We start from the raw sequence: 23,586 nt of genomic DNA on the forward strand, positions 1-23,586 counted from the left end.
ATGATTAATTATAATAAACAGCTGCGCCATGAGCGCATGATACGCCCGACGTCTTGTGTGGAAGTTTTATGCAATAATCATCAATAGTTTCTGAGAAAGTTTTAAGCAATAACCATTTAGTACAAATAATCTTCATTTGTAATCAAACCAAATGACATTTTAAAAAAGAGGGGTCGATGAACTTGATCTCAACCCTGTTTTTTTTACAAAAAACTAAATATCACTAAAATAAAATTTTGAATCAAACCAAAAAGTATACAGATCTTTAGATTAATATAACAAAGAAGTGTGTACAGTTTCAAGCAATAATCATAAATTGTTTTTGAGATACGGCGAGACATGTAAAAAAAAACATCCCCTTTTTTACAAAATACTCAATACTGTGGATTCATTATTATTCGTTGGATACCAATTTTCGTGGATTTCGTGGGCACAGTCAAACCACGAAATTAAATATTCAACGAATGATAAATTTTCTATAGGTTTGTATACAGACTTCAGCAAAACCACGAAATTGAATATCCACGAATATGCAAGTTTTTCTTAATCCACGAAAATTGGTACCCACGAAAATAAATGAATCCACAGTAACTCAAAAATAAAATTTTGAGTCATCACCAAAAAGTATACAGATCTTTAGATTGTTTAAAGTTTTAAGCAACAATCATAAATCGTTTTTGAGATATGGCATGACATGTAAAAACCCCGCCCCCTTTTTTACAAAATACTCAATAACTCAAAAATGAAATTTTGAATCATCACCAAAAAGTATACAGATCTTTAGATTAATATAACAAAGAAGTGTGTAAAGTTTTAAGCAATAATCATAAATCGTTTTTGAGATACAGCGCGACATGTAAAAACTAGAGGCTCTAAAGAGCCTGTGTCACTCACCTTGGTCTATGTGAATATTAAACAAAGGACGCAGATGGATTCATGACAAAATTGTGTTTTGGTGATGGTGATGTGTTTGTACATCTTACTTTACTGAAGATTTTTGTAAAAGATTACTAAGATTTACGAAAAATGGTTAAAAATTGACTATAAAGGGCAATAACTCCTAAAGGGGGTCAACTGACCATTTCAGTCATGTTGACTTATTTGTAAATCTTACTTTGCTGAACATTATTGCTGTTTACAGTTTATCTCTATCTATAATAATATTCAAGATAATAACCAAAACAGCAACATTTCCTTAAAATTACCAATTCAGGGGCAGCAACCCAACAACAGGTTGTCTGATTCATCTGAAAATTTCAGGGCAGATAGATCTTGACCTGATAATCAATTTTACTTCTGTCATATTTGCTCTAAATGCTTTGGTTTTTTGAGTTATAAGCCAAAAACTGAATTTTACCCCTATGTTCTATTTTTAGCTGTGGTGGCCATCTTGGTTGGTTGGCCGGGTCACGCCACACATTTTTTAAACTATATACCCCAATGATGATTGTGGCCAAGTTTGGTTAAGTTTGGCCCAGTAGTTTCAGAGGAGAAGATTTTTGTAAAAGATAACTAAGATTTACGAAAAATGGTTAAAAATTGACTATAAAGGGCAACAACTCCTAAAGGGGTTAACTGACCATTTTGGTCATGTTGACTTATTTGTAAATCTTACTTTGCTGAACATTATTGCTGTTTACAGTTTATCTCTATCTATAATAATATTCAAGATAATAACCAAAAACAGCAAAATTTCCTTAAAATTACCAATTCAGGGGCAGCAACCCAACAACGGGTTGTCGGATTCATCTGAAAATTTCAGGGCAGATAGATGTTGACCTGATAAGCAATTTTACTTGTGTCAGATTTGCTCTAAATGCTTTGGTTTTTTGAGTTATAAGCCAAAAACTGCATTTTACCCCTATGTTCTATTTTTAGCCATGGCGGCCATCTTGGTTGGTTGGCCGGGTCACCGGACACATTTTTTAAACTAGATACCCCAATGATGATTGTGGCCAAGTTTGGTTAAGTTTGGCCCAGTAGTTTCAGAGGAGAAGATTTTTGTAAAAGATAACTAAGATTTACGAAAAATGGTTAAAAATTGACTATAAAGGGCAACAACTCCTAAAGGGGTCAATTGACCATTTTGGTCATGTTGACTTATTTGTAAATCTTACTTTGCTGAACATTATTGCTGTTTACAGTTTATCTCTATCTATAATAATATTCAAGATAATAACCAAAAACAGCAAAATTTCCTTAAAATTACCAATTCAGGGGCAGCAACCCAACAACGGGTTGTCGGATTCATCTGAAAATTCAGGGCAGATAGATGTTGAATTTTACTTGTGTCAGATTTGCTCTAAATGCTTTGGTTTTTGAGTTATAAGCCAAAAACTGCATTTTACCCCTATGTTCTATTTTTAGCCATGGCGGCCATCTTGGTTGGTTGGCCGGGTCACCGAACACATTTTTTAAACTAGATACCCCAATGATGATTGTGGACAAGTTTGGTTTAATTTGGCCCAGCAGTTTCAGAGGAGAAGATTTTTGTAAAAGTTAACAACGACGATGGACGACGATGACGGACGACGACGCCGGACACCGGATGCAAAGTGATGGAAAACTCCCCCTTTTTTACAAAATACTCAAAAATGAAATTTTGAATCATCACCAAATAGTATACAGATATTAAGATTAATATAACCAAGAAGTGTGTAAAGTTTTAAGCAATAATCAAGAATCGTTTTTGAGATATGGTGCGACATGTGAAAAAATTCACCCCTGTTTTAGTTACAAAGTGCCGTAACTCAAAAAGTTTAACTCTTATTTTCACCAAAAAGTATACAGATCATTTGACCATTATAAGAAACAACTATATTAAGTTTCATGAAATTTGGATAAGTCGTTCTCAAGTTACGGTGCGACATGTTTACGCCGGACAGACAGACGGACAGACAGACAGACGGACGGACAGACACCGGACATTTGTATACCATAATACGTCCCGTCAAAATTTTGACGGGCGTATAAAAAAGAAGATGTGGTATGATTGCCAATGAGACAACTCTCCACAAGAGACCAAAATGATACAGAAATTAACAACTTCAGGTTACTGTATGGCCTCCAACAATGAGCAAAGCCCATACCGCATAGTCAGCTATGAAAGGCCCAAAAATGACAATGAAAAACATTTCAGACGAGAAAACCTACCCTCCCTAACCTTGGACATTGGCGTAACAGTTCAACATAAGGTAGCAATAAACAGTTAGAAAAAAATATCAAAATTTGTCCTCATAGATTTTATCATCCCCTTTTCCTTGCTTTCTTGCATTGTCATATATGTGCATATGTATGGAATCAGAATCTTCCATAGATTTTATATCCAGTATATAAAATGGAAAAATTATAGTTTCTTTTGGGGGCAACAAACTGCATTTTCTATAATATATTGCAAAAAGGGGGGAAAAGATGTCACATATTTCCCCCAAATTTTGCTAAAAGTAGAATTTCAATCGCTTGAAGTAATACCTTTTCTGAAGCTGTTTACATATATCTCTAAGTTAATCCAATGAAAATCATATGTCTTTCGTCTCATTTTTTTGCGTCAAAAACTTCGTGTAGAAAAAAAGTGTTTGTAAACATTACATTTTTTTAATTTCTGGACCGATGGCTGGTCTAGTTATGAAAATACGGGGAGTCAAACAGAAAATAGCCAAGAAAACATGTAAAAAATAATCTTGATGATCTTATAAACCATCTTTGAAGGCTAAATTAGTACTCAGCTGTCTAAAAATAAATTTTATTACATAATAACTTTCATGTTTGAAAAATCCACCGTGGCCAAAATGCGAAACTAAACTCCTAACTGTGTATTAATACCTAAGAACAAACTATAACTAATTATGTTTACTTTAGATTTTGACCAAGCTGATAAACAAGTTGTCTTTATGCTAATTAATTTTGTATACTGTGGATTCATTGATTTTCGTTGGATACCAATTTTCGTGGATTTCCTGTTTACAGCTGAACCATGAAATTAAATGTTCCACGAATTACAGATTTGCTATAGGTGTATGTAGACTATGTATTAAAACCACGAAATTAAATATCCACGAACATGCAAGTTTTTCCTAATCCACGAAAATTGGTACCCACGAAAAATAAATGAATCCACAGTAATTTAAATGTTTTTATGGACATGAGCATTTAAAAATTCAACAAAACTTAGTGATGATTTCAATCTAATCATCAAGTAATCTTTATGTGTATACAAAAAAGATGTGGTATAATTGCCAATGAGACAACTCTCCACAAGAGACCAAATGACACAGAAATGAACAGCTAGAGGTCACTGTATGACCCTCAAAAATGTATGTGTGCTTTATGAAATTATTTCACTGTTGTAACAATTTTATCCTTTATAACTGTCACCTTACCATCCAAATCATCCTTATATTTGTCATAATATGTTGGATCTTGCATTTCATAATCCAGTGAGGTTAACTTAATAAGTCCTTTCTTTGGTAACTTTGTTGTTGGTATTCTTGTTTCTTCACGATTGAGACCTGCTGTCCGACGTTCTCTTAGTATTTCACTGTTATTGGCAGACAGTAAAATTTGGGAATTCTGGAAAAAAGAAAAAAGTTTATTGACATGCACTTTATGTTATTATCTATGGAAGAGTTACTTCTCTTGGAATATGACCACTTGCATATTAGTTGTCAAACAAAACATCATGTTGATATTCCCTTTATAGACACTACAGTTTGATGTCTCAAATATACATGTAATTTTTACATTTTGAGAAAACAGGATTTAACTATGTATCTCTTATGTCAGTTGTGACTGAAAAAGTGTGTCTTTTCATATAAACAATGATTAAACATGTAGAATGTCAGATTTATACAACATGAATAAAAGGTGTAGGTTATAATTAAATTACACAGCAATCCAACATCACAGACAAGCAGAATACATATAAGAGAATATATGTATTCCTGTTCCAGGAGCCTGTTGTTCAGTGGTTGTTGTTTGTTGGTGTGGTTCATGAGTGTTTCTCATTCTTTGTTTTTTATGTAGATTAGACAGTTGTTTTTCCTGTTTGAGTTGTTTTACACTAGTTATTTTGGGGCCATTTATAGGTTGGTGTTTGGTGTGAGCCCAGGCTCCTTGTTGAAGGTCATACTTTGAACTAGATTTGTTAACTTTTTCTACATTGTGACTAAGATGGACCAATGAACCATAATAATGGGGTCATAGGTCAGACATTCATAGGTCAGATGTCTGACCTAGGATCAGAAAAAAGTTCACACAATTTTGGTCATTTTAAGATGACTCAAAAGTCATTAGCCAATAATTCCCTTACACATTGCTATAGTTATTACGAGGGCTCTCAGGATTATTATACTATACTACAAGTGGCAGTTTTATAACAGGAAAGAGATTTAAAAACCCTAACAAGTGCAAAATGGAAACAGAAACTTGATCTCAATGAAATGACCGAAATTGTTTCTGGAAAAAAATAAAATTTGTCTTAAATTATAATCTGCTGTTTAGGAAAAGAAGCTTTCAGTTTAGTTCATGACTGGCAAATATGACAGTTTCTGGACCCTTGTAGTTGACCTATTGCGTATAGTGTCTGTTTTAACATAGACAACTGGACTATGAAAATGAGTCAAGGTCAGCAAACCCTGCCAAACAGACATATTTGTTGACCTATTGCTTATAGAATCTGCCAAAAAATAGGCAAAACCAGAAAACATTGTTAAATGAACTATGATAAAAGGTTAAGGTCAGATGAACCCTGCTAGATAGACATTTACAGCTTCTTCTCATTCCATATCAAAACTGATAGTATCATAGAAACAAACTACCTTTGACATGTCCCTTTCTATCCTCCATATCAAATATAACTGATAGTATCATAGAAACAAACTACCTTTGACATGTCCCTTTCTATCAAATATAACTGATAGTATCATAGAAACAAACTACCTTTGACATGTCCCTTTCTATCAAATATAACTGATAGTATCATAGAAACAAACTACCTTTGACATGTCCCTTTCTATCAAATATAACTGATAGTATCATAGAAACAAACTACCTTTGACATGTCCCTTTCTATCAAATATAACTGATAGTATCATAGAAACAAACTACCTTTGACATGTCCCTTTCTATCCTCCATATCAAATATAACTGATAGTATCATAGAAACAAACTACCTTTGACATGTCCCTTTCTATCAAATATAACTGATAGTATCATAGAAACAAACTACCTTTGACATGTCCCTTTCTATCCTAGGAGGAGCATGAAAAAAATATAAATACAAAACTATCCAACAATTTACAATACTGTATCCTATATGACAGTGATGCTGAAAACAAGTGTACGTCCTTAGTACTTCACTGTAATATAAGAGGCTGTACCTCTGGAATAGACTTACCTCCCTTGGCATAAAATGACTAGAGGTATGTGAGACAACAGACTGAACACTATGTACTTCACTGTAATATTAGAGGCTGTACCTCTGTAATAGACTTACCTCCCTTGGCATATAATGACTAGAGGTATGTGAGACAACAGACTGAACACTATGTACATCCACTACACTGTAATATTAGAGGCTGTACCTCTGGAATAGACTTACCTCCCTTGGCATATAATGACTAGAGGTATGTGAGACATCAAACTGAACACTATGTACTTCACTGTAATATTAGAGGCTGTACCTCTGTAATAGACTTACCTCCCTTGGCATATAATGACTAGAGGTATGGGAGACATCAGACTGAACACTTAGTACTACACTGTAATACTAGAGGCTGTACCTCTGGTATAGACTTACCTCCCTTGGCATATAATGACTAGAGGTATGCAAGACATCAGACTGAACACTATGTACATCCACTACACTGTAATATTAGAGGCTGTACCTCTGTAATAGACTTACCTCCCTTGGCATATAATGACTAGAGGTATGGGAGACATAAGACTGAACACTTAGTACTACACTGTAATATTAGAGGCTGTACCTCTGGTATAGACTTACCTCCCTTGGCATATAATGACTAGAGGTATGTGAGACATCAGACTGAACACTTAGTACTACACTGTAATATTAGAGGCTGTACCTCCGGAATAAACTTACCTCCCTTGGCATATAATGACTAGAGGTATGTGAGACATCAGACTGAACACTATGAACATCCACTACACTGTAATATTAGAGGTTGAACCTCTGGTATAGACTTACCTCCCTTGGCATATAATGACTAGAGGTATGTGAGACATCAGACTGAACACTATGTACATCCACTACACTGTAATATTAGAGGCTGTACCTCTGTAATAGATTTACCTCCCTTGGCATATAATGACTAGAGGTATGGGAGACATCAGACTGAACACTTAGTACTACACTGTAATATTAGAGGCTGTACCTCTGGTATAGACTTACCTCCCTTGGCATATAATGACTAGAGGTATGTGAGACATCAGACTGAACACTATGTACATCCACTTCAGATTTAGACCTATGGATACCGAGCACCATTACAGCATTGTTAAGTGCTGCTTTATGACCCTAAAAAATAAAAAAGTTCATTTATTAGTCTCAATAAAAACTTTTTTAAACTTAATATACCAGTAAAAATATAAATACTCCTAGACTTGCTACAGACAAAACCGAAATTCATATGTTTTTTAATAATCATTATAATGCAAATTATTTTTGTCTGAGTGGTTAGACTTCAAATATCAAAGGCTTCAACCAAACCAGTAAAAAATATTGCTCTCTCAAAACATGGGTCATCCATTTAGTGTCCCCATCCGACGGACCATACCACACAAATGGTGTCAAGGGAAAATGCAGTCGTTAAATTTTCTCCTCAAAACAGGGTTTGAACCAGGAACCTTTGTGTTTGTAGTCTGATGTGCTAACCACTACACCACTGCTCTCACTATATCATTGTTAACAATCTCAGTCTCCAACCAAGCCTGCCAGTAGGTTTTATACAACAATTTAGGGCAAACTTTTTAAATCATATTTTAAATATGATAAATCAGTGATTACTATTTTATTTTCTGATGAGCATTCATAAGGATCATTGACTATCATTTTATTTTTAAAGAAGTGGACATAACTCATTATTTCCTAACAAGAAACTGATTTGTCAAGTATATATAGTAGTCATTGAAAGGTTCATCAGTTAGAGAACGAAAATCAGCAGAAACACTCCCCATGAAATATAAACTCCTAATCAATAACCGTTCCCTTTTTCCATCAGAAAAACCTAGTAAAGATTTGCTGATGTGTATGTAAATTTTGAGACCATAAGCTTTAAGATCTCTTTAGACCTGGGACTCCTACTCTATATTGTTTGGACTTTTATGTTGAAAAAGAAAAAAAAGGTACAAAAGTAAGTAAGGTGTTCTCTCTCTTCAGTCAAAACACCAAAAAAAATATCCCAAGTCCTTCATTGATAAAACGTAGGTTATAGAAGCCTAATTTTGTGTAGAACTAAAATATTATGATGTATTCAATGGTTAAGGACACAATTGGTAAACACTGAACAATAAATATGAGGCTAAACAATCAATTGGATATATGACATTTAAAGAATTAGTATTGTATATTGAAAAATTGCCCCATCAACTTAGGATTTGACCAGTGCAAGTGCAGTAATACTTGTGAAGTAGAGCATATGTTTAATATTGACATGCAACTTTACAGCTGAGCAGTGTTGAAAAAATTAAAAGAAGCAAATGATGTAATACCTCAAGATCCATTTGTCTAACAACATGATAAGAACAAGCTTCCACCATCCTTCTATCATGCCGATGTGGTTTACTCACTGCAGTTTGACAGCGTCTATTCCAATATCGCTGATTGTTATATAATGTATTAGTTTTACGTACGTTAGCGCTTTGTGTTGATAACGCTGATTTAGGTTTTGAAAGACACATTGTTGTCAATGACTTGGGGTTTGATATACTCATGGTTATTCTTTTTATCATTAATCCCTTGTTTATAAATGGATACTGCTAATTAACATTACACTGACAAACTGTGGTCAACAAAAACACTCAACCATCCACAAGTAGTCTGGTAACTTGTATTAAAATCCATTTTGCATACCTGAAAAATTTAAATATTGTTTTCATTGTAACCTTTGCTATAGCTTACTTATACAATATTAATTACATATGAGGGGAAAATCATTGTCTTTATTTATACCTTTAAAGGTGTCTTACATAGAAAATGTATTAGTAACAGTTAAATGCCGATAAGTTAACTATACTGCATGAAGACATTGTAAAAAGAAGTCATAAATAAACTTTCATAAGGACATTTTTTAAAGTATTTAACATGCTCGCTAACAATAGTATTTCTATTAACATAGTCATAAATGTTCTTACATACAAATTAATTCTATTTCTACTTAAAAATGTCCAAATCTTGTCTTTTTATTAATCTATTTATCTTTTCCTCCCCCAGGTTTACATCTTATCTATCAAATTTGAAACATAATCTTTAGGAGAAGGAAATACAAGCCAATTAAGAATGTTTTTGAATTAACTTGTACCACATCTTCAACCCAGCTTTACAGATTAAAACACAAATTTTGTTTTGAATCTTGAACTTTATTTAAGGATTTGTAGAGTATTTAGTGCAAATGATACCAATACCTGATTTAAAACAACTTACTACAGAAATGCATTGATATTTAAATACTAATTGTTAACGATTTTTAAGCTACTTGATTAAATGTAATACTTCATTGCTATCATACCAAAGTATATGTGTATATGTTTTATGGTAAATCAATATATCAATTGGAGAGAAAATTATTAATAACAATGTTATAACTTACTTAGGAATTATTTATTATCTTGCAAGACCAATTAGCTTAATTACATTATATAGTTTTATCTATTACTTATTTGATCTTCAGCAATCTTGTACAACTGAAAATGTAAACTTTTAGTTAGGTTTTGGTTGGTTCTTATACCAGACAGAATATTTAATTTATTTTTTTTTAAAATGGCTACAAAATCTGTCACATGAAGAACTTCCAGTACTTCCAGAAAATTACAAACTATCTTCTCCAAATATCAGCATCGGAAACTTTACAAACTCTTTAAAACGATAATTTAATCAGGATGACAGTGATTTGATCTAGTTATTAGTATGTCCCCCCACTCCACTATGTCACATGCTTTATATAAACATTGATTTTTTTCCTCTTTTCTTTCTGTTAGTTTCTTATGAGTATTATTATTTTGTCTAAAACTTGCAAGAAAATCTTAACCATTCAATTCTCTTCTCTTCCAAAAAAAATTATTATATTAAATATAAAAGAAATCTAAATAACTAAATAAATATTTACCTTCCAATGTAATTAACACACGACAACGGGTGCAATAAATCTGGTATAATAACAACAATTATTCCTCAGACAATACATGGATGACAAATAATTTGATCAGTGATGACAGAGGTATACAATAGTTTTAAATACCCCGAAACCCTAAACGGCTGAAGACCACAAGATAATCTATTCTATTTTTCCAATAACAATATGGTCTACCGTAACATAAAGGAGAAGATTAATCCCGATTGGCACTTCTATTATAGGGATCATGAAAATCATTCACAATTTAAAATTCTGTTGAAGCAAGCAACTGCACGATAATGCATGATATATATTCAATTTAAACAGGATCACAAAAAATAATCTAAAACAAATTGAAATTCTACTTCAATAAAATTCTGATAATATAACCTATTAAAATCATCAGATAGAATAGGTGGGTAGGTAACATACATAATTTCAGAAGAACCAAACAAAGTTAAGAGTCACTGACTGTTGTTTGTACCAAATTTTCCTAGTTTGTCTCATTTGTTAACTTCTAAGTCATTTTGGTTTATTGTGAACAGTTGTTCCAATTTGGCAATTGTGCCACATCTTCTTATTTTCAAAGTGAGTTAAATATTAGTTGGCCTTGATACATGTAAAATGAGATGTATTTTTTGTAATAAAAATCACTGGATACACTTACACTTTAAAGATGCCTTTCCTTCCGTTTCCTTTCATTTCATGCAAACATTTTTTTAAATTTCATTTCACCAACTTGACAGAGTTCAATAGTTCATCATACTTAAGTTTTAAATCTATTATGGTATAAACAAACCGATTATAGAAATTTCGTACTTACATAATTCTTAAAACAAATTTGCTGTTTTATTAAGAATGGAAAAATGGCAGGTTAAGATATGTGAACATTGAAAAAAGACATATATTCTTTTATATAATTTACTAGATTATACAATTGGATAATGAAATAACATCATGCTTCACTTCTCCTAATATCTTTTATACATTAGAACTTAATCCTTTTTTACTTACTCCTCAAATTGGAAGAGTAAAAATAGAACTAGATATAGATTCTTCCACCCCCTTATTGCCGAAATCAACTTTGAACTATGTCATTTTCATTTTCATATTCACTTTTAGATTTTATTTCACTAGACGTTAAGCAACCAACAATCAATCAATCAGATTTTATTTTTAACATCATTGGATGTCTGTCTCATCATGGGAGTATTATATTGACTTTTATTTTACTTCCATGGTCTCATTGACTTATAACCTTCATAAAGGTTCTTGTAACTGTGTTCCATGATAACAACTGAATTAAATAATTGACATTTTCAGCTAGCCCACACTTGCCGTTTGGGTTACATGGATTAAAAGGATGCTTTATTTGTAATTTTATTGCAGAAATGTATTTTCAAATGCTTTCTTTTTGTTTTAAATAATTTTGAATTAAAAAATGTATATGAAGTACTAAATAAAAATAGCAATTTCAAAAGAAAAATCTATGTTTAATTCAAATACACCTACCTTTAAAATGAAAATACTCTTTTACAGTATGACACAGAAGAGATCTATTATATATCACTTCTACCAAATGAATAAAGCCTCAATCAATTTTTAATAGGAGACTAACATTCTATTATGTTTGAAATATTGTCAGAATTTATACAATATATTCCATTTCCGCTGAGAAAACACCGAGATTAAACTTTCATAATTCCTATATTTGCATTCACAACCAATTCAGTTCTTTTTATTTCCAATTACAAAGTAAAATATTCAGTTGCTGAAGAATCAAATAAAATATTAAACAGAACTTTATTTGGCAAGTTTCAAAAGAAATTTCTATGCTTAACATTCACTTTCTTTTGATTTCCGCAGAATGTTTTTAAAAATCACCTTGTTAAATAATACAATAGTTTCTGACGACTAAGCATTCTACAGGTGTAAACAATCTTTACCGATAATTCCTTAAAGGCCAATCAGAGGTAATTAATATACCTACGTTATATCTAGGTGTTAATTTTACCTCCAATATTAAACAAGATTTGTTGAGTAAAATCATATTGATTTCAAACATCGATATACATGTATTCAGAATAAATAAAGACATCAATCTTTAAGAAACTCCATGAACTTGTTGATCTCCTAAAAAGATGTCATTTGATAATATGATTATGGATTAATGACAATTCCCTGTAATTACTGCTTTTATAGATAGATTTATATATCATTAAACTATTCAAAAGAGATCAAATCATTTCGCTTTTCAATCTTTTTTAAAAGGGGCATCTTATACAAATTCAATTGGAAATGTGTTCTGTTTGCACCCGATTCATATAGTTTAGTCCCACATATATTAATAAATTCTTTTCATATATTTCCACATATGGAGGAATTCTGACAAGAGAATTTACAATTTCAATTTAGGTCAATTTACAATTTCCTTTAGTTATTTTGCATCTTTACATAAAATCATTCTTGCACTATAATTGTAGAAATTGTATAATATCAGGTTCTTATATTAAGGAGGTTCCTTTAAACTCTTATTTGTCATTGGTAAATAAAAAAATTGTTGTGCAGTTCATCATCAATTGATATTTGATACAAAAAAAAAACAATATGCTTTTAACATTTATGAGGAGAGATTATCTGTCTAACAAAAATTGTCAAATCAAATTAAATAGTCTTCAGTTCTTCAAGTATGTTGAAATTCAATATGAAAATAAAAATTAATTCAATTGTCTCTAGAAATTATGTCAAAGTGTCAAACTTACATTGTTTGAAATTAAAGGTAAAAAACTTGTATTGATTAAAATAGAAAAAATGTTGTAACACACTAAAATTTTCCAATTTCTAAAGTACAAAAATATTTTAATTTCTTTTATTTGGCCGTGGTATCTCTAATATCATCTTTTATATTAAAATAAAGCTCAGAATTTATCTATTAACCCAACTCTGTTGTAATGTTGATCTGATAAGCCGCTCCAACACTTCATAAAATCAATCCTCAAGTGACATCCAGGAGCAGAATGGGCAAAGTAAACACAAAAGTCTAAATTATAGTCTACTTCTGTACTCCTACCAATTTATACCACAGCCTTACCATGTCAAAAGCTTAATCGTCTGGATCATAAAACATACTAGGTTTCATAACATGCTTTCAATTAAAAAAAAACATCTTAACAAAGTGTGCTAAATTTATTGAATCCCCGTTCTTGAATTCTTCCATTCAAAAATTTAAATGAATAATGAGAAAAGAAAAATGTATTTTATTTTTTTTCAAAATGATTAAATGGGGACTCATGGACACAGATGATGCCCCCGCTTGTCTATCATATAAAGTTATAAAGGGACATCACTGAAAAACAGTAAAAGTGACACTACCCAAATTTTTTCTTGATCTGAGTTAAGTGGTAATAACAATTTTGAACAAGTTTCACAGCATTCAGTGGAGGCAAACTTAAGTTAAAGAATGCAGGCGCGGATCCAGAGGTTTTTTTTTTTGGACGATCAATGCATTTGAATGGGGACATGTAGTTGGAACCCCCCCTTTGTCCTGGGTTAGGAACCCCCCTTTTTGAAATGGCTGGATCCGCCCCTGGAATGGAAACGAAAAATTCAGTAATTTTTTCACTTGTAAAGGGGCATAACTCTAGAAAGGTTAAAGTGACACTACCAAAGTTCAAATTCATTCTGTATTTTGTGGTAATAAGCATTGTGTATAAATTTCATAGCACTTGGTTGAGGCAATCTAAAGATAGATAATGGAAATGAAATAATCAGCATCTTTTCCATTTGTAAAGACCTAACTCTAGAACAATAAATGTGAAATCCCAATAATTCAAACATGATCTGTATTTATTGGTAATACGCATTGTGTATAAGTTTCATTACATTTGGTTGATGCAATCTAAGTTAGTGAACAGAAACCAACTTTGTGACTTTCAGATGGAGACATTATCTTCAGCAACAAGCCTAAATATACACCAAACAAAATGCTTTAGAGGGAAGGCTGAATAAAGTCAAAGTTAAACATTACGATCTATCAGTATAAAATTCATTACATTATTTGCCCACATTAATATTTTACTAAAGGGCCATCAATAGTTTTGATTTGGATATTAAAAGGTCCAATGAAGGATAATCAGAAGTTGGTTTATTTATTAAGATTCAGATGAACTCAGTCAAAATACCCTCAAAATCCTTTTGATCCATTCAGTGTTCTCCCCAGGCCGTTTTAGCGTCGCGGTACCGCGACGCTATATTTTTTCACCGTGATGCTATAATAATTCCCGCGACGCTATAATTATTCCCGCGACGCTATAATTATTTTGAAGATGCTATTTTACTTGTCCTCAATTTTGAACTTTCATCTATACTCGATTATGATCATAAAAGTTATATCACCTTTAATTGTAATCCCTTTAAGTCGGACACTTAAGGCAATTTAGAGATTAAATAGCTAGGGGTTAATTGCCCTCAGGGTGATAACTGTAAAAGTGTTTGGTTGCGAATATCCCAAGCTGACACTTGTGACATGACTAATACCACGTGTCTGCAATCACCAATATCGACATGGAAAAATGCAATCACAAAACAATTCGAAATCAACGTTTTGTATTACGAAATTTCAGAGATTGAAACGATTTTTATTTTTTTTAAAAAGGTCGTTTATTTGTGCAACTCTCCAAAAATTACTTTCTTTCTCTTCCGGTAATACGAGAGCGAGAATTTTGGTTTAGAGCTAAAATAAGTTTAATACTTCTTTAAAAAGTTATCATAATTGGCTTAAGTTTATGTTTAATCCATTTAATGCATTAACAGCGTCTTATTCATTCACAATCTCTTGTCAAACAATGTTTATTCTCGGACTCATTTTCGTAAATTTTACTACGGCCGCCATTGCACATTTTTGTGTAAACTACGGATCGGAACCGGACCAGATATGACAAAAATCCGCATTTTCACGATAATGACAACAGATGGACAGTAGACAGAAAAATTAAACCAAGAGAGAAAACTACGCATTAACAGACTATTTGTTAGATAACTTTGTTAAAAATACATATGATTTTGATGTAAAGATAAGAAACAACTGGGACTAATTCATTGAGTGGCATGAAACAATGAATTTCATAAACATGATAAAAAAAAGTTTTTAAATTGATTTTTTTTTTTGCTTCTTTTGCTACTTTATCTTTACTTGATATAATATAAAAAGTAGTTAATTTTGTGTACTAGATAATTTAGTTTTGTATAAATACAGGTTGCACTGTAATGAACCATTCATTCATTTGACTTATTGTTGGGTAACTGAAACCACATATTTATTTTTATTTGGCACAAGAGGAAAAAAATAATTCTGTAACTATAAATGAATAAAGAAGACATAAACTGAAACAACTGTTTTTGTGGTTATAGTTTAATTGTATTCTCAGTTATGAATTGAACAATATAAACTAAAACATATAAAGGAAATAGAGCATCAACGCGACGCGACAAACGACATTAAAAAAAATACAGTTATTTTTTTACGCAAAATGTGATGCTATCCAAAATTTCTGGGGAGAACACTGCCATTACTTCAAGCTATTCTACAGTTTCATTCAAAATCATTATGAATTACTGGGTTACACGAGTCCTACATTCAGGGATGCAGATGTCATAGCTCATTTTGTCAATACATTTTTTAAAATACATCAAAACAAAAGGTACAATAATGGGTTTTAGCGTCATCAATTTTAATAAGAATTTAAACATGATAGATTGAGTTATTTACCATGGTTCACAATTGTCTGACATTTTCAGTCTGATCAACCCTTAATTATTTTCTAAGTAGAAAATGTTAATCAAATAATCATTCAACTTATTGGTATACATCAATAACAAAACTTTGATTGATTGCATGCTGCTACACGACAGTAACCCACCAACTGTTCCAATGATGATATTGATGTAACAATTTGAGCCAGTAATATAGACATTGTTTCTCCTTCTATTTATCCTTGATGTTTAGTATATATGTTAACTTCCCTGTTCTTACAAATCAACATCAATAAAACTTCATTTCTGATTACACTTTTTATTCCATGTTACTAAATCCCAATAATAAATTGATGATGTAATATTAATCTTGAGTATTTTATCAAGTTAAAAGTTTAAAATAAAAGTTTTCAAAGATGTATGTTAGTTTCTCATTGACATTCATAGTAAACCACCAAATTAGCTTGGGTTGAATCAAATTAAGTCATTTATTACCAAAGTAAAATTAACTTTATCCATTGCTAGACATTTTTTGCATGCATTATACTTTTACCTGAGGAACTTTTCATTCAAGCAGTCAAAAGGGCAACAACTTGTTTAAAACTGTGTGACTTTTAGCCTTTCTTATCTCTGTGACAGACATACAGGTGTTATGTGATAACTCTATGCATTATAAATCATTTATGGTGACTAAAGCTAACCCAAACTTTTCTAGTGCTCAAAAAATTTGAAAGAATTTTTGTATGCTATCTTACTGATTTGAAGTTTTGCTTTCTACTTTGAGCCTTGTATTTTTTTTATTGATATTTTCATACAGAGAATAAAGAATAGCAATCATATTAAGGGTTCCAGTAGGGCTTTTTAAAATTCCTTAGGTCACCAGGTCACTATTTAGCAAATTGAATTAAATCCTGTAAGTAATGTTTGTGAGATTTCAGGTTGTGATGTCATGTTATAGATATCTGTAACGCCTTAATTAAGGTAGGGTTTACGATTAACAATGCACAACACAACCCATTCATCTACATTGGTGCCATGACACAGGAATTACGAACCGACCGAATATTTTAAAGTCCTAACCATTGGAAATACCTAGTAAAAAACGGTGACAGTAAAATGAACTGTATGTGCACCAGGGGTTGAAGTCATAAAACTTTGCTCAGTGCTTGGAGCACAAAAATCATGCTCAAAACATGAAATCCAGCATTTTAATTGGTTGATTTTGAAGTATGAGCACAAAAAAACTGACTCAAAAGTTTTATAACTTCAAGGCCAGGAGGAATCTGTTGATGTCTGACTGCTCCAATTAACAACTATTACAAGATTGACTTGCAGAAGTGTTAAAGTATAATTTTTCACTTTCTGTGTAATTATTGAATAGAAAGTTTTAAAGTATCTTGTCAGAGACCTCAACTGTTTTCTTAATTAACTTTGTGACCCAATAGATCAAAATATTTATATTTCAAAGTTCAACAAACTTGATTATTTTTCACATTTACATAAAATATCATTTTCTGTAACCCAAAAATGTTTCATACTTCGCTTATGTAAAAATCGTTTTGTGGTGCTGCCGCTATCCTTGTTATGTATGAAGATGTTATTATTGAATAGAATGTTGTGTTATAAGACATATAATCATAATAATATCTTACATGTGCTTTTTTCTGCAGCTATTCCACTACTTTTTCCTTTTAACTTTCAGCCTTGTATGTGCAATGTGTTTTTGTTAAATAAAGATTTCCTACCTGTATTTATTCTAAAAACCATGATCTCCGATTGGACAGAGATTAAAAAAAATGTATGCTACTTTTATCACGGAATTGATCTTTTCTAAAAAGGGAAGCATGCATCTTTCATTTTACTGAGTTATCAAGTTGTATACACATACTGCATTATTTTGTAATCAACACTGTATCATTTTCATAATCCAAAAAGTATCATGAAAATCTCCTTACATGTTAATGAGGCCTTTAAATCTTTAATCCATAATAACACCTATCAACAGTGACTATCATGATAAAAGTCTCTTTATTGCTGGTCTTCATCTGGTTGGTGACAATATTTTATGTTAAATGATTCACTTCTTTTCTAATAGAGAAGTATACAAGCACGGTCTAATACAAATTACTTACAAGATATATAATCTTAAGGACTTGTTAACAACTATATACTAAACACATAAGTACTCTTAAGCTGTTCTAACAGATTACTATAAAATATGTATATCACTTATGCTCGAGTTTAAAAAACCAATATACAAAGTAAACAGATTAATCATGAAAATCAGACATATTACTTAAATCTTATATACTAGACAATAAAACAACTTGTCTGAGTTTCAGCTTTATAAACTCCACTACTTCTTTTAAGTATATCTGGTTTCATGATAGTGTTTTTTAGTTGTCACAATTCGTCCACACCACAAAAAATTATAAGTTCAGATAAAACAATGACTATACATTAATAGCAAAATTAAAGTAGTTTGTGATATGTCCAGTTGCAAATACTTCATGTATAATCGTGATTTATGAAAAAAATCACTATGACCATTTTAATCTGTATAAGATCTTTTAATCCTAAACAGATATATACAGTTTACTTTTTACTTACATCAGAAGAAATTCCATCAGTTATAAACCCAAAATTTACGACCACATAAAGTCAAAATGTATCAGTATTTGAAAAATAAATGTAATCCCTGATAAACTATCTATAAAATGCTAATCAAAAGCCATCAATTATACCTTATATGATTCAAATTGTAGAGTAATTTAAAGGATTTGTAAATATCATTGATTTGGGAGCCAAAATAGTATAAAGAAAAAGTAAACATTTTCAAAGATAAATCAATAGTACAGTGTAAATAGTCATAAAGTGAAATTCAATCTCTTAAATTTAATTTTATAGAGCAAACATTTCATACATCTGTTTTGATTACAGTGCAAAGAGCACATTGACAATTGTTATCTCTAATCAATAATTCTAACTGGGTATTATGCACTAAGCCCATATCAGAAAAAATATCATACCAATATAGATTGACATATTTTCATTTTTAATTCTAAATACACATTTTCAGACCTTACTGGGTTTATGAAATGTTTGTAGTCTAACATGTAAAATTTCTCATAGATAAAGTATTTGATGGCTAGGGATAGTTGAACACTTATGATGCAATATTTATAAAACTAAAACATATATTTTCAAAATTGGATAACTGTAGAATTTTAGTGCAAACCTTATAATGGTTGAGGACTTTAACCATAACATAGACATATACTACCATAGGCAGATCCAGAGGGGACCCCTCCGTTTGTGGGAAAAATTTGGTTGATAATATAGAGATTCACTGAAACATGACTGGGGCAGCCCCCCCCCCCCCCCCCCCCCCCCCCCCTTTTAGGTCACTTATAGCCACTGGCTATTATTCTAGGTACTATGAGAATGCTAACAAAACAGTATTTTGGTCTAATTACTTCCAATTGCAAGTTCATTTGACAACAATTAAAGATTCATATGACTTGAAATATTTCACTTAACGCACACATTCCTATGGTGAAATGACTTTTTTTAAGATCTATTTGAAATTCTGTTAGGACTAAAACCAAGTAGCAGAATATAATAGATTGACAGAGGAACACAATATTGGGAGTAAAAGTAAATTTCTTAGGAAATTTGATTTATTAAATTATAGTTTATACACAATACAATGCATCTGTTATCAACGATTTCAGCAGGCAGTTATCTTAGTCTATTCTTAGGCAATTACATAACATTTATTTTTAGCTTAGAAGGAATAGTGCCTTAGAGGGGGGTTAGAGTATTGTTGATGAATTGAGAGAACGCATCGACGTATTGGATGCAATTAAATCAGCTATCCCACCCACCATCCCCAACTACACCTGTGCATTAACTGGGTAATAGCCTACATGTTATGTATGATATGGATGTATTAAAAATATGTAAAGTATTTGAAGGTGTTATTTTTAGTTACAGTCAGGCCAATATTATAGTGTTATTAACTGGCTGTTTCTGTATTGGCACTGGTATAGATTCAAGGTTTGCTGTATTGGCATCCAGACCCGTAGGGTCGAGGGCCAATACAGCTGACCGAGAATCTATACCAGTGCCAATACAGAAACAGCCAGTTCATAACACTTTTATTAAATGATTATAAGAGAATTAAAAACCGGAAGTGAACGTCCTGTATTAGCCCATGGGCCAATACAGCTTTTTTCCCGCTTTTTCTGTATTGGCCCTGTTTTTTCCGTTTCAAAACTTTAAGACGTTACAAAACATTGCACATCATTTAACCTATTTATTTTATGACTTTAATTTAATCAAAGAGCTGATAGCTCTGAAGTGGAAGAAGGTGAATAAAAGGTAACTTGAATTACCATAAAAGCAGCCCCACTTACCCAGGCTGCTTTGTTCCATTATCGTTAAAATGTATTTTTTTTCTTCAAACAAGAAAAGGTCATAAGTACATGGATTTCCCATCCGTACAATCATTTTCTATGTTCAGTTGACTATGAAAATTAGGTAAAATCTTTAATTTGGCAGTAATTAAGAAGATCATATCAAGAGGAACACATGTGTACTAAGTTTCAAGTTGATTGTATTTCAACTTCATCAAAAACTACCTCGACCAAAAACTTTATAACCAGAAGCAGGAGGGACGGACAGACTAGAAAACATATTGCCCATAAATGGAGCATAAAAATAGTAAGACTTGTTACATACCTGCCAACTTTTGAAAGTTCCCATATGGGTTTTTACTGCACAACAACAATTTTAAAGGTTACAATTTTTAGCGACGTATTTTGCAAGATCTGGATTGTCTAGAAAAAGTGTCATATTTGTATGATGAACTTACATGCCTTTTCCTTAACATGCTTAAGTCTGTTTGCATGATTCTAGTTATATATTAAATCGGTAGAAAAAATAAACATGAAGCTAGCAGACCAGGGTTTATTTTCCAGATTAAGAATATTAGATGCTTGTTGAAATTTCCAATTTTGAATTATGCACAAAGATGGACCTTTAACAGGTTGGGAACAACACTCCAAATGAGGGTAACCTAACTGGAAGATCATCACAACCCACTGTAAAAAAATGAGCACAAAAAAAGTCATTTATATTCATATTATTTGATGAAACTTTTCCCCAAGAACTATGCATCTATTAAGTACTGAATGGTCAAAACATCATGTTTTTTATCGACATAAATTTTGTCGTAAATGTAACCAAATGATGTAGAAATTGTGTTTTTTCTTCAAATTTCCATCAAATTGTAATGTTTAACAGTTTATAGTTCCCTTATTGCCTCTCTATTTGAATAAAATAAAATAAGAAGAAGAATCTGTTTCTTGTTTTGTTTTGTTTTGTTTTTGACAAATAATTGTTCACTGCTTGCAAATGAATCATTATATTTATATATCTTATCTGTATATATTTTTGTTCATGTCTCCATCTCCTTATCATTTGTAAATGTATAGACAAATAAGAAAGAAATAAGCTCCACATGTATATTTGCAACATCGTAAATTAATTAAAAAAATAGCATACACTAACACTTGTACTGCATGGATTTTAAGCATTATGAAAGTCATATTTGTAGAAAGCTTAAAAAGACTTAAAAACAGTGTAAAATGTCTTGCATTTCTAAGCTTACACAATAAAATCTAATATATACTAACATTTACATACTTAAATTTCAAGATTTTACTAGGACTTAATCTATCTACTAGACCTTTTATTAGTCTAGTTGCACATATTGTATGTTGATTTATAATCAGTTATAAACAAATTTATGATATAAACTTCAATTTAATCCTTGAAAGGAGTCACAGAACTGTCCCAATTGAATTCAAGTCTGGAATTCTAACTCCTGTACTTAAAAAGGAAAAAAATCAATGCCTAGTCTCCAGCTATAGAGGAATCACTGTAACCCCTGTGATATCAAAACTCCATGAACTCTGTATACTTGGCAAACTCAGTATTACTCCTAACACTGATCTACAATATGGATTTACAGAAGGGTTATGTCCACTTATAGCTAGTCTCATTATATCAGAATGCAAATGTGAACGGAAAAACAACACTCTTTATCTGGCTACTGTTGATGTGCAATCTGCCTTTGATGTAGTCCAGCATCTGATACTCCATGACAAAACGCTAGATAGGAATATACACCCAGATCTATGGTTTGTCATCAAAGACCTATACTCTGGCCTTACTTCCAAAGTCAAATGGCAAGGAGAACTTAGTGACAGCTTTAATATACTCCAAGGAGTTAGACAGGGAGGTATACTATCAACTCATCTGTATAAAATTTTTGTAGAGGATCTCCTTGTAGAATTAGAGAAAAATGCAACAGGATTCAGTCTGGGAGATATTTACTGTGGAGCGCCTACCTGTGCCGATGACATCGCCCTGATAAGCTCTGATCCAGCAGAACTACAAATAATGCTAAACACCATTGGAAGATATGCAAATCAACATCATTACAATATCCACCCAACAAAATCGAAAGTTATCTGCTACGGATCTGCAATGAATCACAGAACAAACACCTGGAAATTATCAGATAATACAATTGAACTCTCAAACGAAACTACTCATTTAGGCCTAAAAAGATCAAGCAAAAAGGAAAATGAAGTAAATATAGAAGACCGTATAAAATCTGCACGAAGAACGAAATATGCCCTTATGAATTCAGGACTGCATGGTACAAATGGATTAAGCCCTAAAATCTCCTACACAATATATAGGACATATGTGCTACCAAGACTTCTATATGGTCTTGAAATCCTTTGTTTAACAAAGACCTAGATTCAGATTTTGGAGAGGTTCCATATTGGTACACTGCGTGCAATACAAACTCTTGCCACAAGAACAGCAAAACCTGCGGTATACTTACTTCTCGGAGTTCTCCCGGTAGAAGCAGAAATTCACAAGAGAAAATTGACATTCTTACATTCTCTTACAACCTGCTCCAACAATAAAATAAAAGAAATCATCAACAGACAAATAGCAGTGAACTTTGACAACAACAACAGCTTCTTCTTCCAAACTGCATTATTATTAGCAAAATATAATCTACCAGATATCTTTGACAAAAACATCTCAATTCCATCAAAACTATCCTGGAAGAAACTAGTAAAAACAGAAATCACATCCCTCTGGACCCTCAAACTCAAAGAGGAAGCTCAACAAATGTCCTCTTTAAAATTTCTAAACCTCAACTTTGGCAATGCAGACTCAACTCATCCAGTATGGGACTCAGTAGAGCAGAATCTGATAGAAATTCGAAAAGCCTCAACTAAAGTAAGGATGCTCACAGGGACTTACATGGTGCAAGCCGACAAGCACAAGTTCAGCCAATATACAATTGACCCCATCTGCCTGCTATGCCACAGGGAAATAGAGGATATACTGCATATTCTTACACAGTGTCCAGTTCTATGCAATGAGAGAAAAGAATACT

General features: G+C 32.0%; 1 protein-coding gene across 9 annotated transcripts in view; it reads right to left on the reverse strand.

Moving 5' to 3' along the window:
- The window catches only part of LOC139518004 (CAP-Gly domain-containing linker protein 1-like), a 67,439-nt gene that overhangs the window by 4,989 nt on the left and 38,864 nt on the right, over positions 1 to 23,586 (reverse strand). For 8 of the 9 annotated variants that reach the window (XM_071309619.1, XM_071309620.1, XM_071309618.1 and 5 more), the window contains 2 exons: positions 7,409 to 7,534; positions 4,380 to 4,569 (listed from right to left, as the gene is read on the reverse strand). In XM_071309619.1, coding sequence (XP_071165720.1) covers positions 4,380 to 4,569; positions 7,409 to 7,534 — 316 coding nt within the window. Of the gene's footprint in view, positions 1 to 4,379; positions 4,570 to 7,408; positions 7,535 to 8,829; positions 9,089 to 23,586 lie in introns of those variants that run through there. The other variant, XM_071309624.1, reaches the window with a different exon arrangement.

Source organism: Mytilus edulis, chromosome 3, assembly GCF_963676685.1.
Source record: "Mytilus edulis chromosome 3, xbMytEdul2.2, whole genome shotgun sequence".
In the NCBI taxonomy this organism is placed as follows: domain Eukaryota; kingdom Metazoa; phylum Mollusca; class Bivalvia; order Mytilida; family Mytilidae; genus Mytilus; species Mytilus edulis.